The 16,756-nt window shown below is 35.2% G+C and overlaps 3 protein-coding genes across 3 annotated transcripts; all 3 read left to right on the top strand.

Moving 5' to 3' along the window:
- Window positions 1–4,556: 4,556 nt before the first annotated feature.
- LOC105976213 (high-affinity nitrate transporter 2.1) lies at window positions 4,557–6,529 on the top strand. Its single transcript, XM_088817229.1, has 3 exons — window positions 4,557–5,456; window positions 5,552–5,667; window positions 5,766–6,529. The coding sequence occupies exons 1-3, from the start codon at window positions 4,644–4,646 to the stop codon at window positions 6,406–6,408; spliced, it is 1,572 nt and encodes a 523-aa protein (XP_088673355.1). The 5' UTR covers window positions 4,557–4,643; the 3' UTR covers window positions 6,409–6,529.
- A 2,027-nt stretch (window positions 6,530–8,556) lies between these two features.
- LOC148771340 (high-affinity nitrate transporter 2.1-like) lies at window positions 8,557–11,981 on the top strand. The gene is made up of 3 exons (XM_088817684.1): window positions 8,557–9,406; window positions 9,493–9,608; window positions 11,326–11,981. Exons 1-3 carry the CDS (start codon window positions 8,594–8,596, stop codon window positions 11,969–11,971), a joined length of 1,575 nt encoding a protein of 524 aa, XP_088673810.1. The 5' UTR covers window positions 8,557–8,593; the 3' UTR covers window positions 11,972–11,981.
- A 2,689-nt stretch (window positions 11,982–14,670) lies between these two features.
- LOC105955061 (high-affinity nitrate transporter 2.1) lies at window positions 14,671–16,686 on the top strand. Its single transcript, XM_012978762.2, has 3 exons — window positions 14,671–15,532; window positions 15,616–15,731; window positions 15,825–16,686. Exons 1-3 carry the CDS (start codon window positions 14,720–14,722, stop codon window positions 16,468–16,470), a joined length of 1,575 nt encoding a protein of 524 aa, XP_012834216.2. The 5' UTR covers window positions 14,671–14,719; the 3' UTR covers window positions 16,471–16,686.
- Window positions 16,687–16,756: the final 70 nt, after the last annotated feature.

Raw genomic sequence — 16,756 nt, 5'->3', positions numbered from 1 at the left:
CCGTACGTCGGATTAGGCATATAATGTCGACATTCAGACCCGTTTCGACGATTTAAAGGGTTCTATAGTCGAAGAATGTAGTCAAAACGACGGCCCTTGTAATTACTTGAAGAAATTATCATTTATTATAAAAATTATTTTTCAAAAATTAAAGTAAAATAAAATTGCTCAACTTAGCTTTTCAGAATATTTAAGATTCTACATCAAGTTAATTAATTAGTTGGTTTGAACTATGAATTATAGATTGTGTACATATATATGAAGAGGAAATTATATTACTGCTGCAATTATTCTGAAAAGGTTAAGTTTGACTAATTAACATGATTAAGATTCTTGATTAATTAATTTATATTCCTATAAGATATTTTGGATCTCTTCATACAGTTAGCTAGGTTGTCACATTTGCACCAATTAAATAAAATTGGTAACGTTCAAAAAAATTCAGAACTCCTTATTAATTAGCATGATTAAAATTCTTAGGGCTCGTTCGGTTACCTATATTGGATTAGATTGGATTACATGAGATTGGATTAACTCCCTACTGACTAATTAATAATTTAGTTAGTAACATGTTCGGTTTCTTAGATTAAATTTTCTATTAAATTTATTTAAATCAGTTATTATATAATGAATTGTCTATAAAACTACTTAGTTTACAATAACAAAATATGATTTTAAGGATAAAATTGTATTTTTCTTTTTTAGCCACCCCCTATTAAATTAATCTCAGGGGGAGGGGTGCTACTAATTTAATGAAATAATAACATTTAATAGCGCATTTTGATTTTAGTAGCGGGTTTGAAAAAGTGTGAATCTTGCCAACCGAACATGTTATTAGCCCCTACTATTTAGTCAGTAGAACCTTATAGCGGTAACCGAACGAGCCCTTAATTAATTTATTTATATTCTTATAAGATATTTTGGGTCTCTTCATATAGTTAGCTACCTTTGTCACGTTTGTACCAATTAAATAAAATTCGTAACGTTCGAAAATAAATTGAGAAGTCGTTATTAGTTATTGTCTGTGATATTCAAAAGATTCTTTCTTATTTGGGAAGTATCTGAAATATCTCTTGGGATATTCAAAAAATATTCAATATTATAAATAATCTCTTTGATTACTATTAATAACTTTCCAAAATCTTGTGAAGTATCTTAAATATCTCGTAAACAAACAATACAATTAAAAGATTTTATGATTAATAGATAAAAATGTGAATAATTGCTTCCATTATAAGTCCTTGCCATGATCACATAACTAATTAGCTGGATGAATATAAGAAGATTTGTTGATAATTGATTCCGAAGATATACACACGCATATATATATATATATATATATATATATATATATATATATATATATATAGAGAGAGAGAGAGAGAGAGAGAGAGAGAGAGAGAGAGAGGGGGGATCGGGTAATTGAGCCGGGCCTACCTGAAACCGCATGGCTCGGCTGATTCTTTTTTTAGCCGAGCCGAATTAATCCATTTTTATTTGAACTGAATAAAAATCGTCATGTACATTTGATTTCTTTTTTTCATTTCATCAACTCTAAAATAAACTTAAAAAATATACGAATTTGTAATCAGAATATCAAACATCAATCGGAAAAGTGTTTTCAGATCACTAATCTTGAAACCTTTCACGTATTTTTTTCATTTACATTACTATAGACACGTTTGGCTAAACTTAGTTTGAAACAGCTGATAAGCTATTACTTTTAATAAGTTGTATTAAAAGTTAATAAGCTACTAGGTCTTATTTTTAAAATTAATTTTTGAAGTGCTTGGATAACGAGCTTATAAGTTGGCTTTACTAATTATAAGATGTTAAACAAAAATGTGGAGTAGATATATTTTTAAAAAATGATGTTATATGCTCTCCAACGACTTTTTTTTTTTTTCTAAGATTTTTTTCAATAAAATTACTAAACACTAAACACTTTGAAAGAAATTATAAGCCGTTAAACTATGTTCAAGTTTATAATTCAATTATTATAAGAGTGCGGAATGACGATAATCAATCAAGTTGTTAATGGTGAATCGCGAATTAATAATTATGAATTAATATATAATTTAGAGTAGTAATCACTAATTAATCTCGTGTGGTCACACTCTTCCCACGCACATTTTTTAGAAATATCTAAGAAGACTTTCCTATTATATTGCTGAAATGTACTTAATTTAATAAATAATTACAAAAAAAATCTTGGAATATTATTTAAATTTATTTAGTCAGATATGCATCATCATCCGCCTACGCCTGATAAAAGTTGGCAAAAAAGTCAGTCCTTACAAGTTGTTGATTGATTAATTTTGAAATAATATTAGTTAGTGTAAATTACATCTACACCCCTAAGGTATACTAAAATAACTTTAAGGTCCCTGTAGTATTAATAATTACAGCCACACCTCTAAAACAATTACCGGAGCCAAAATTTCATGTCCTGAGGACCGATATGAACTATATTTGTTTCCCGCGGGGCAGTCAATGCTATCATAGACAAAAAATTATAAATCACATATAAAATACTAATGATTTAAGAAATGTTAGGAGAGCCATGTCACCCCCTATCTCTATGTCGTCTCCACCACTGCCTCAAACTAATAGTCCGTCAGAGCCTTAACGGAATAACTTATCCAATGCAATACTCCGTTAAGGTTTTTAACAATGTTTCGGGGGGTGTTTGTAATTAATGATACTACAGGGACCTTAAAGTTATTTTAGCATACTTCAGGGATGTAGATATAATTTAACCATTAGTTAATTATACGTAATTAATTTTCTATATAACCTTTCTTTTTCTTTTTTTCGAATCATTTTGTATATAACCTTTCACAAGCACTTAGAGGTTTTTTTTTTTTTTTTTTTTTTATTTATTTATTTAAATTCCATAATTATTTTCCAAAGACAGGACTAAAATCAAGGATGGCATTGTCTTGATTTTTATCTGGAAACGTAGTTAATATGACTCGATTAAAGTTTGATCGAACCATTCTCAGTGCAATTTTTAAAGTTCGATAAAAATTCAATAAAGTTTGAACTTCCGTGCTCTCGATTGACTCGGTTTGTTTGCGTCGCTCCTAGCCAATTTTAACGAAATAAAATTTTACGTAGAACTTCAAATATATGTAGTTATAATTTTGCATACTTAATTATTTAATCAAAATTAAGAGAATCTATTAGCATCTTACAAATATATATTAGATATTTTTTTCTAAAGAACTTATAAGAGAATCTATTAGCTCTTAATTAACATGTAATTACTTGGGAACTATATTTAACTTTTCAAAATGTTTATCAATACGATTAATATATAAATACTTTAAATTTATATTTCTAAAGATTATTTAATATTTCTAAATTTGGCATCATATTCCAGCCTAAGCTATTGTACGGTTCAGAATAGGTTTCAAAAGTCAATGCTTGCAAACAATAATAAGATTATTTAATTTAGCTTCCAAAGTTGTTGGCCCCTTTTATGTAAAAGTCAATGCTTTATTATATATATATATGTAATAATTGGACGGTCTATTTTTACTACAGCTAGCTAATTAACTTTGTAATAAGAGTTTAACACATACATATATATATATATATATATATATATATATATATATATATATATATATATATATATATATATATATATATATATATATATATATATATATATATACTTCGAAACTGAAAATGATGCACCACAATCTGATATATACAAGCCAATAATTAAACACATCTTATGTTCATATAACTTCAAAATGTGTTTGTTCAAAAAAAAAAAAAAAAACTTCAAAATGTGGAGTTCGAATGTGATAAAACGGGTACAAATTTGAGAATATTCCATATAATCTAAAAGATTTCACTAAATTTGAAACCGCAAGGGTGGACGCGTGTAAGAATATTTATAGTTGAAGCGGGTGGTTGTAATTACTCAAACATTAGGAGTGTTTTCGTAATTTAATCATACCTCAGGGGTGATTATAATCTACCCATATAAAAAATATAGAGGTATAATTATTAATTGTAAACAATATTTATGTTATAACTTATACACACACAATTGCGATACAGCCCGACATGGTGTACAAGCCATGTCCGTGCGAGTTGGGTATCCGATGCGTGGATTTCGCTTGTTTTCGGACTGTTATCGGAGAGTCCGGGTATCCCAGGTGAAAAGCAAGAAGATAGTTTAATTTGGCCCAATATTTGTTGAAGAATCACAGTCGTCATTTATGACGATATTCACGTAATATATATATATATATATATATATATATATATATATATATATATATATGTATATATATATATATATATATATATTCAAGAAATAGTACTTTAACCGTGAATCTGTTGAATGAACCTTTGGGATATACGATAAGGCCGCTAATTCTAAACACTGAGATGCGGAAAACTGGATTCCTTTGTCATTAGCTATACTAATTAATCTTGCTAATTATTATTAATATTAATATAATTACAATTTATTGTAAAAACTCCACTTGCCTGCTAAAAGCCAACCAAAATTGTCAAACGCCTATTACTATATAAACCTTCCTATTATCCCGTAACTATACATCATCAACAACACTTCCTTCCTTTTTCTATTACCTACTAAAAACAGTTTTAATAATATAATGTCGACAGAAATAGAAGGTTCTCCGGGAACTTCCATGCATGGAGTCACCGCTAGAGAGCCGGTGCTTGCTTTCTCGGTTACTTCTCCGATGGTGCCGACAGACAAAACGGCGCATTTCGATTTGCCGGTGGATTCAGAGCACAAGGCCAAGAAATTCAAGCTCTTCTCCTTCGCTAATCCACACATGAGGACTTTCCACCTTTCATGGATCTCTTTCTTCACCTGCTTCGTCTCCACCTTCGCCGCCGCCCCACTTGTTCCGATCATCAGAGACAACCTCAACCTCACCAAGGGCGATATCGGAAACGCCGGAGTTGCCTCCGTCTCCGGCAGCATTTTCTCCAGGCTGGTGATGGGCGCCGTCTGCGATCTCCTAGGACCCAGGTACGGCTGCGCTTTCCTGGTCATGATGACTGCTCCGACGGTGTTTTGCATGTCTTTTGTATCTTCCGCCGGCGGCTACGTGGCAGTCCGTTTCATGATTGGGTTCTCTCTTGCAACTTTTGTGTCTTGCCAGTACTGGATGAGCACCATGTTCAACAGTCAGATCATCGGTCTTGTCAACGGAACCGCCGCCGGATGGGGGAACATGGGAGGCGGCGCCACCCAGCTTCTGATGCCGCTGCTTTTCGAGATAATCAAGAGTGCCGGAGCGACCCCATTCACAGCATGGAGAATAGCGTTCTTCATACCAGGGTGGCTCCACATCATCATGGGTCTTTTGGTATTAACACTTGGCCAAGATTTGCCTGATGGAAATCTGAGTACCCTCCAAAAGAAGGGAGAAGTTGCCAAAGATCAATTCGGCAAGGTATATATATACATACACATACATTTTATAATTTAATTCATGAATTGGTAAAAGAAATGAATTAACTAATTAATATATAATATATATATATTCAGGTGCTATGGTATGCAGTGACAAACTACAGGACATGGATTTTCGTACTCCTTTACGGTTACTCCATGGGCGTTGAACTCTCAACCGATAATGTGATCGCCGAATACTTCTACGATAGGTACTTAATTTACGTAAAAGTATTCGTACATGTTGAACTAAATAATTTTATCTTGGCTAATCTAATCTGATATTGTGACAATGTATATAATTGAACAGATTTGACCTAAAGCTACACACAGCCGGAGTGATAGCAGCAACATTCGGAATGGCGAATCTGTTGGCCCGTCCGTTCGGAGGATTCGCTTCTGATTATATGGCTCGACATTTCGGAATGAGGGGTAGACTTTGGACACTTTGGACTCTTCAAACAATGGGTGGTGTTTTCTGCATTCTTCTTGGAAGAGCTACTTCTCTTCCAGTTGCCATAGCACACATGATCATCTTCTCCATCGGAGCTCAGGCTGCTTGTGGTGCTACTTTCGGTGTCGTCCCTTTTATTTCCCGGCGGTCTTTGGGAATTATATCAGGTTTGACCGGCGCAGGAGGAAACTTTGGTTCCGGGTTGACCCAGTTGTTGTTCTTCACAAATGCTAAACACAGCACCGGAACAGGGCTGAGCTATATGGGGATAATGATAGTGGCGTGCACACTTCCGGTGGCTTTTGTACACTTCCCGCAGTGGGGGAGCATGTTCCTTCCGCCGTCAAAGGGGGTTGTTGAAGAACAGTACTATATCAAAGAGTACAGTGAAGACGAGAGGGAGAAGAATATGCACCTCGGCAATATTAAATTCGCCGAGAACTGCCGATCTGAACGCGGCAATCGAGTGGCTTCCGTCGCCACGCCGCCGCATGCTTGATTATTATTTCTATTTATTTTATTTCATTGAAGGACTTTTGAAAGTTGTGTTTACTTTTTGAGTCTTTTTTAAATTTAAATATATAAAGATTCAATATAAGAAAATTATAGATTCGTGCGAACACATTCTAAAGTCAACATCACACATTAACAAATTCCAGCCTATAAGCTTTGGACGGTTCGTGTACAAAACAATTTTTAATTTTTAATCTATAAAAAGTCAATGCTAATTGCCATTTTTTAATTATTTTTTAATTATAATTAGTTCCAAAATTGTTGGTCCTTTTAGATAAACTCAAAGCTTTATTATATCATTATATATATATGCTAGTTGAATACATCACTATAAATAATAGCTCAATTATTAATTTGACGGATCACCTTTTTAATCAAATAATTTTAAATGAAGACGATAATTGAAATTAATTAATTAGTCTCAAATCTTATTGGCAAGATCATTTACCAGTTCTAAGAGTTAGATATTTAATGTGTTGTAGAAAACATTATAAAATAATAATTATGAGAAAACAATCTATAATTAGAACTCCTAAATATATGAGAAATTTTGATTATATATGTGTAGGTAACAATTTGTTACTAATAACGGTTGGTTTGATAGACGCGGAAGGGTTTTTGATAGGCCGTAGAGTAATTTTCAACATAATTCCAAAAATTGCTACCATTTAACAAATTCTATCATTTTCGGATTTCATCAACTAGGAATCAACAATAAACAAAATGGACAACGGTTATCCTAATTTTCAGGAATTTTTTTCATTTTTTTAAAAAATAAATTAGTTATTTGGTGTTGGTCAATAAAGAATCCCTACATGCGATTATGGATTCCCTGTCAAACAACAGGGAGTTAAAGCTGAAAACCGGGTTCCGCTTTGAACAACACGAAAATAACATTTTTTTCTTTTCAGATAGGCATAATTCAAGAATCCTAAAAATATAAAATTTATCTCACATTTGTTATTTTATGAGTCGAAAAGTAGCGTCGAGAGATCTTTTAGATTGAGAGAATTAAAATAATGTTTTAAAATATAAAAAATTAATAGACATTGAAATTACTCTGAGACCTATCAATTTTCACTTTGTAAATACCATTTCATTAATAACAATATAATCCACAAATTTAATCTCCTTATCTGCATCCACCTAAGTTCTGGGATCATGGCAAAGACTTATAATGAAATAAATATTTCACATTTATCTATTCGTAAAATCTTTCAATATAGTTTATTGACAATATATTTAAGATACTTTACGAGAAATTTGAAAGTTATGAAAAATAATATACAAACTCCCAAATAATTAAGATATAATCTTTTTAATATTAAAGACAATAATTAATATGGAATTATGGAGTACTACTCATCGATTTATTTTTCGAATTTTAAATTAAATTACCTTTTGACAACCGTACGTAGCCAACGTGCGAAATTAATATAGCTCAATCATATATACTACGATCTACGAGTTTTCTAATAAGATATTAAATTAATTAATTAAGATTATGTTAATTAGTCAAACGCCCTTTTCGTATATAATTTCTTTTTCATATGAACACAGTCGAGATAACACGGAACCAACTTGATGAAGACCACTCTTACTGAGCATGAAAAGCTAAGTTGTGCAACTTGATATTATTAAGATATAAGGGGGGCCATGGCCCCGTTTTTCCTATATTGGCTTTGCCACTAATTTATTCTACATGTTTACGCTGAAGCATGTTTATTATTGTTTTACAAATTAAGTTAAAGTTGTTTCACATTTTATCGGAACGGAAAAAAGTATCTGAAAATTAAATTAATTCGGTATTTTAAAATAAAAAAAATTGAGCTTTAACAAACTTAATTACTTGGTTAATTGGGCCCTTTGAATGGTATATCATATATGCATAAATCATAATGCATCCTTTGGGATATTCGATAAGGCCAACGTACACTCAGATGCGGAAAAATGGATTCCTTATCATTAATTAAACTAATTAATCTTGCTTATCACTAATTAAACCTTAGTAATTAATTAATTAATTAATTAAATCCCAAGTTGCTCTTTAAAAGGCAACCAAAATTGTCAACGCCTCACACTATATAAACAGTCCGATTATTTCATAATTATACATCAAACACATTTCCTTACTTTTTCTCTATTTACTAAATACAACTTCAATATATAAAATGTCGACTGAAATAGAAGGATCTCCGGGAACTTCCATGCATGGAGTCACCGGAAGAGAGCCTGTGCTTGCGTTTTCGGTTGCTTCTCCGATGGTGCCTACAGACAAGACGGCGCATTTCGATTTGCCGGTGGATTCAGAGCACAAGGCCAAGAAATTCAAGCTCTTCTCATTCGCCAATCCACACATGAGAACCTTCCATCTCTCATGGATCTCCTTCTTCACCTGCTTCGTCTCCACCTTCGCCGCCGCCCCTCTGGTTCCGATCATCCGTGACAACCTGAACCTGACCAAGGGAGATATCGGAAACGCCGGAGTTGCCTCCGTCTCCGGCAGTATTTTCTCCAGGCTGGTGATGGGCGCCGTCTGCGATCTTCTGGGCCCCAGGTACGGCTGTGCATTCCTGGTCATGATGACTGCTCCGACGGTGTTCTGCATGTCCTTTGTATCTTCCGCCGGCGGCTACGTGGCAGTCCGTTTCATGATTGGGTTCTCCCTGGCGACGTTCGTGTCTTGCCAGTACTGGATGAGCACCATGTTCAACAGTCAGATTATCGGGCTCGTCAACGGAACCGCCGCCGGATGGGGGAACATGGGAGGCGGCGCCACCCAGCTTCTGATGCCGCTGCTTTTCGAGATAATCAAAAGCGCCGGAGCAACCCCGTTCACAGCATGGAGAATAGCGTTTTTCATACCAGGATGGCTACACATTATCATGGGTCTATTAGTCTTAACACTTGGCCAAGATTTGCCCGATGGAAATCTGAGTACCCTCCAAAAGAAGGGAGAAGTTGCCAAAGATAAATTCGGCAAGGTATTCAATTTTGATTGTACGTATTTTGTTTATGTTAATTTTTTTATTTAATTGGCGGCTAATTAATTAATTTTATGTTTGTCCAGGTGCTATGGTATGCAGTGACAAACTACAGGACATGGATTTTTGTTCTGTTATATGGTTACTCCATGGGTGTTGAACTTTCAACCGATAATGTTATCGCCGAATACTTTTACGATAGGTACTTTATTTACGACAAAGTATTCGTACGTACATGTTTTTTTTTGGGATCTTAAGATATAGGTCCTTGGTGACAAAACTAATTAGAACTAAATGACAAGCTCAACTAAACATTTGCATCACATCATTTATTAAATTCATTCCAAAAATGCCCTTTCACTCATCTTTGTTTTTTCAATTTTCACTCTACATTTTTTACGTTATTATATATAAAATAAAAAATTCCTTATTAATAACATTTTTTTGAAATTTACGTTTTTTTCTTCTTCTTTTTTGTTAAATAATTCAGCAAATTTTAAAAATACTATGGTATACTATGGTGTACTATGTTGTACTATCGTTTTTACACTATTATTAAAAAAAAAATCTACAATATTATTGAAAATTACAAAACAAAACTCGTTTTTTCGTTTTTGTTAATTCAATTTATATATATATATATATATATATATATATATATATATATATATATATATATATATATATATATATATATATATATTAATATTTTATTTGTTGTAATATTATAGTAGACTGTGGTATACTACGGTCCACTATGGTCTACTATGGTGTACTACCAAACCCTAGCAGCCAACAAACACACAATCCTCGTCAACCCTAGCCGTCAAACCCTAGCCGCCAACGTCTGCATCCATCGCAACCATAGTCGCCTACGAACTTTGGGAAAACCAGATTTACGATTTGGAACCTACATCAAACAAAATCTCTTGAAGATCAAGATCAAATCTCCACCATAATTAACCACATCCCCCGCCACAACCACAACAACCCCTCGCCGCCATCTCGACCATCAGAGCCAGCCGGCTTGACCACCACAGCCCGCGGCTGCCGTGTTCTCCTCCACAGCCCCGCCGCCATCCCGACCACCATAGCCCGCCGTCTAGACCACCACAATTGCCGATCCCGAATCAACCACCATAGCCCCCGCCGCCGTCTCGACTACCACAACCCCTCTTCGCCATCTCAACCACCACAGCCCGCCGCCTCGACAACAGCCCGCCGCCGCCGCCTCCTTCTCCACCACAGCCCCCGCCGCCGCCCTTTCCACCACAACCCCTGGCTTGGCTCGGCTACTACTGAATTAATTAACAAGAGAGGTGTGTGGGGATGGAGAGGTGAGAGAGAGAGAGAGAGAGAGAGAGAGAGAGAGAGAGAGAGAGAGAGAGAGAGAGAGAGAGAGAGAGAGAGAGAGAGAGAGAGAGAGAGAGAGAGAGAGAGAGAGAGAGAGAGAGAGAGAGAGAGAGAGAGAGAGAGAGAGAGAGAGAGAGAGAAAAACCGGAATTGCAGATACACAGATCGTGTGAGATAGGGAGGAAGAGAGAGAACGTGAGAGAAACCAAAAAACAAAATAAATCTGAATTGGAGAAACGTAATATATGTAGGTTATATAATTTAGGGTATAAGGGTAATATAGGGATAAAAAAAATTAGGGATGTGGCCCATATATTATTTGAAATTAAGGATTTAATCAAAAAAATGAATTTGAACTTGTCATTTAGTTCAAATTCGGTTTCGTTTGAGGGGCTCATAGCATATTAACCCTTTTTTTTTTCTTTTTTCCCAACACCCAAAATTTAATCTTATTAGCCCTTAATTATCCATGCTTCTTGAATTCAATGCAATAATTTTATTTTGACTAATCTAAAATTGTGACAATATATAATATCTAATATAATTGGCTAATTATAATTGAACAGATTTGACCTAAAGCTACACACAGCCGGAGTGATAGCAGCAACGTTCGGAATGGCAAATCTGTTGGCCCGTCCATTCGGAGGATTCGCGTCCGATTATATGGCTCGACATTTCGGAATGAGGGGTAGACTTTGGACTCTATGGACTCTTCAAACAATGGGTGGTGTTTTCTGCATTCTTCTCGGCAGAGCTACTTCTCTTCCGGTTGCTATAGCACATATGATCATCTTCTCCATCGGAGCTCAGGCTGCATGCGGTGCGACTTTCGGTGTCGTCCCTTTTATTTCCCGGCGGTCTTTGGGAATTATATCAGGTTTGACCGGCGCAGGAGGAAACTTCGGATCCGGGTTGACTCAGTTGTTGTTCTTCACAAATGCTAAACACAGCACCGGAACAGGGCTGAGTTATATGGGGATAATGATAGTGGCGTGTACTCTTCCGGTGGCGGCGATACACTTCCCGCAGTGGGGGAGCATGTTCTTCCCGCCATCAAAAGGCGTCGTTGAAGAAAATTACTACATCAAAGAGTACACTGAGGAGGAGAGGCAGAAGAATATGCACCTCGGCAATATCAAATTCGCCGAGAACTGCCGATCTGAACGCGGCGGCAACCGTGTGGGTTCGGAGGCCACGCCGCCGCATGCTTGAATATATATAATTAATTATTATAATTTATTGTTGGAGTTTTGAAAGTTTTCATTCTTTTGTTTTTTGTTTACTCTTCATGATAAATATAAATATATGGCATCATTTGAATATTCTTTTTTTCTTAGTGTTAAGTAGTTAGTAATAATATTCGATTTTTTTATCAAATTAGTAGATCAATTTCGAAATAATATCTTCAAGACTAGGTTTCGCCGCCTTTAATTACTTTGAAAAACTAATATTCGATTTTTTATCAAATTAGTAGACCAATTTCGAAATACGCCCAATTTCGGTATATATTGAAATTTTTGGCAAGACAATCATATATAGAATACACTGATTAATATACATCTGATCTATCGTACAATAGCTTCAAAAAATAATATTTTTTGAATGACAACACCTACTTCATTTAACAAATATTGTCTTTGTAATTCTTGTCAGTATCGGATATCACTAATTGGACATAGTGATAACATAAAAAATATTGACACTTAATATATGCATTTTATTATGTTTTCATTGACAAATTCTAACATTGTCACTGCAACTAGGGTCTCACTAATGCTATTTATTTTCTTGTAATTTCATCTTGACTAATTATATGTGACGAATTCGATAAATTCTTTCTAATAGGTCCTAAATTCAACATCACACATTAACATATTCCATCCTAATTAAGCTATTGGGCAGGCAATCTCAAAAGTCAATGCTAATTGCTAATTATTTATGAGTTTATATTTATTTAGTATTATTACTTATTTACTTTCCTAAGTTGTTGGTCCCTCAAGGTAAAGTCAAAGCTTTATTATGTGCTAGTAGGACACCAATATGATTAAATTGTAGCTCTATTATTCGGCGAATTACTTTTTTATTTTAATCAAATAATTGATATAAAAAAGGAGAATATTTGAAATTTTAGTCTCAAATCTTACTGGCAAGATCATGTACCAGTTCTTCAATCAAAGAGAGATATAACTAAAATGAAAAAAGAACCGTACCTATAATTTAGGACTCCTAATTATATATGAGAATTTTTTTTATTATCTTTGTGTATGTAACAATTTGTCAATAATTAATTTTGTTTTATTAAGAAACCTATTGCCAATCATATAGGTACATCGAGTAAATCAACACTCTTGTATAATAGCTTCTGGAATCATACGAGAGACGTAAACTATACTAGGCTAACAATGTGTAATAGGCTCTACCTAGCGACCGTTGGCAAAGGGGTTCGAACCTGGATCAATTGACATATGTTCATTACGGTTTTGTAGAACCTACACCTGGTGAATTACACTATGTAGTTTTTAATAGTAGATCTACACATAGTACGTAACACATACACCCATATGTATGTGTGCTTAGTTCGTAGTTATTTATATATATCTACAATTTAAAATCACATGGTGTATTTCACCAGGTGTAGGATCTAATAAGTTGTTGACTTTTGCTTCAACTGCTACATCATCTTTTACGAGACACGTATATTATATATATATATATATATATATATACACTACACACACATAACGTGGGTATCTTCGGAACGAATGATCCACAAAAATTGAATCTTCTTATTATCTTCATCCAGCTAAGTTTTGGGATCATGGCAAAGACTTATAATAAAAGCAATTTTTTCACATTTATCTATTCATAAATTAAAATATTTCAATATAATTTATTGACAAGATATTTGATATTTAAAGTTGAAAAATAATGTAGAAGCTCCCAACTAATTAAGATAGAATTTTCTTAATATCAAAGACAATAATTAATAAGGAGTACTTATCGATTTATTTATTTTCAATTTTATTCGATTACCTTTTGACAACCGTGCATAGCTAACGTGTGAAATTAAACATAGCTTATTATGTTAACCACGTTAATTAGTCAAACACCCTTTCCATAATAAGTATAGTACTATAATAATATACTATAGTTCCTCTCCATATGAACACAATCATATCGATGATTAACACAAACCATATAACTACTCTTAACGCTTCTGAAAAGCTAAGTTGAACAACTTGATATATATTATTTTTTTTATATCTTTCGACATGATATTATTATGGTCGATAATATAATCAATCCATTAAAATCATGTCGATAATTTTAGCCGACTCATATGGTTGGTTCAATTGGTAGTTGTTAAAATCTTGAAAAAAGGGGGTTTACTGGACCAACCGACGTTGAGTGAAAAATATATAAATAAATTTTGAATCATTTCATTATATAATCAATTTATTTACCTCTTAAAAAAAATAAAAAAAAAAATACAGGGTACATGGTGATTTTTCATATGCGAAAGTGTACATAATATAAACAAGTAATAAAGTGAACCCGTAAGAGTCGAGGGCGTTTAATTTTTAATATCTAATTAATTGAAGTGAATAAAAACAAGTCCACGTTTGTAATGGAGTTTTTTTTTTTTTTTGATGGAATTTGTAATGGAGTTTATACTAATTGGTTAATTGGGCCCTTTGAATGGTATTTGCATCCTTTGGTATATTCGATAAGGCCAGCACTCAGATGCGGAAAAATGGATTCCTTCTTATTAGTAGTAGTAATTAAACTAATTAATTATGGTTATGATTAATTAAACCATAGTTAAAGCTCCACTTGCTCATTCAAAAGCCAACTAAAATTGTCAACGCCTGACACTATATAAACCTTCCGATTATCCCGTAATTATACATCATCAACATTTCCTTCCTTTTTCTATTTACTAAAAACAGTTCAAAAAGAATGTCGACTGAAATTGAGGGTTCTCCGGGAACATCCATGCATGGAGTCACCGGAAGAGAGCCTGTGCTTGCATTTTCAGTTGCTTCTCCGATGGTGCCGACAGACAAAACGGCGCATTTCGATTTGCCGGTGGATTCAGAGCACAAGGCCAAGAAATTCAAGCTCTTCTCCTTCGCTAATCCACACATGAGAACCTTCCACCTGTCATGGATCTCCTTCTTCACCTGCTTCGTCTCCACCTTCGCCGCCGCCCCATTGGTTCCGATTATCAGAGACAATCTGAATCTCACCAAGGGCGATATCGGAAACGCTGGAGTTGCCTCCGTCTCCGGCAGCATCTTCTCCAGGCTGGTGATGGGCGCCGTCTGCGATCTTCTGGGACCAAGGTACGGCTGTGCGTTCCTGGTCATGATGACTGCTCCGACAGTCTTCTGTATGTCTTTTGTCTCTTCCGCCGGCGGCTACGTGGCAGTCCGTTTCATGATCGGATTCTCTCTGGCGACTTTTGTGTCTTGCCAGTACTGGATGAGCACCATGTTCAACAGTCAGATCATCGGTCTTGTCAACGGAACCGCCGCCGGATGGGGTAACATGGGAGGCGGCGCCACCCAGCTTCTGATGCCGCTGCTTTTCGAGATAATTAAAAGCGCCGGAGCGACGCCGTTCACCGCCTGGAGAATAGCATTCTTCATACCAGGGTGGCTCCACATCATCATGGGTCTTTTGGTCTTAACACTTGGTCAAGATTTGCCTGACGGAAATCTCAGCACCCTCCAAAAGAAGGGAGAAGTTGCTAAAGATAAATTCGGCAAGGTATTCAATATTTATTATTATTATTAAATTGTATGTAATTTAATTGGCTAATTAATTTTATGTGTGTTTGGTATTATATCCAGGTGCTATGGTATGCAGTGACAAACTACAGGACATGGATTTTCGTACTCCTTTACGGTTACTCCATGGGCGTTGAACTCTCAACCGATAATGTGATCGCCGAATACTTCTACGATAGGTACTTTATTTACGTAAAAGTATTCGTACATGTTGAACTAAATAATTTTATCTTGGCTAATCTGATATTGTGACAATGTATATAATTGAACAGATTTGACCTAAAGCTACACACAGCCGGAGTGATAGCAGCAACATTCGGAATGGCGAATCTGTTGGCCCGTCCGTTCGGAGGATTTGCATCGGATTATATGGCTCGACATTTCGGAATGAGGGGTAGACTTTGGACTCTATGGACTCTTCAAACAATGGGTGGTGTTTTCTGCATTCTTCTCGGAAGAGCTACTTCTCTTCCGGTTGCCATAGCACATATGATCATCTTCTCCATCGGAGCTCAGGCTGCATGTGGTGCTACTTTCGGTGTCGTCCCTTTTATTTCCCGGCGGTCTTTGGGAATTATATCAGGTTTGACCGGCGCAGGAGGAAACTTCGGATCCGGGTTGACCCAGCTGTTGTTCTTCACAAATGCTAAACACAGTACCGGAACAGGGCTGAGCTATATGGGGATAATGATAGTGGCGTGCACACTTCCGGTGGCGGCGATCCACTTCCCACAGTGGGGGAGCATGTTCTTCCCGCCGTCAAAGGGTGTCGTTGAAGAACATTACTATATCAAAGAGTATACTGAGGAGGAGAGGGAGAAAAATATGCACCTCGGCAATATCAAGTTCGCCGAGAACAGCCGATCTGAACGCGGCAGCAACCGTGTGGGTTCCGAAGCCACGCCGCCGCATGCTTGAATATTTATAATTACTTTAATTTATTGTTGGAGGTTTGAAAGTTTTGATTTGATTGTTTTTCTTTTCAAGAATCGTGATGTCATTCTGTGATGACACACGGTTTCTATACATTTTTTTTTCTTGTCCGAAAATCAATTAGTGAGAATAAACAACTTGTAATAAATTCATTAAATTACATAATATAAACACATAATACTAAATGTGTAATTACAGCTAGCTAGAGTCGTTGTTTGCAATATTAAGTTTTTGTAATTGCAGTTTACCCTGACCAAGCAATTTACAATAT

The sequence above is a fragment of the Erythranthe guttata genome, chromosome 4 (assembly GCF_056151865.1).
Source record: "Erythranthe guttata isolate IM_541 chromosome 4, IM_541, whole genome shotgun sequence".
NCBI classification, from domain to species: Eukaryota; Viridiplantae; Streptophyta; class Magnoliopsida; order Lamiales; family Phrymaceae; genus Erythranthe; species Erythranthe guttata.
This window is presented reverse-complemented; position numbering and strand designations above follow the sequence as displayed.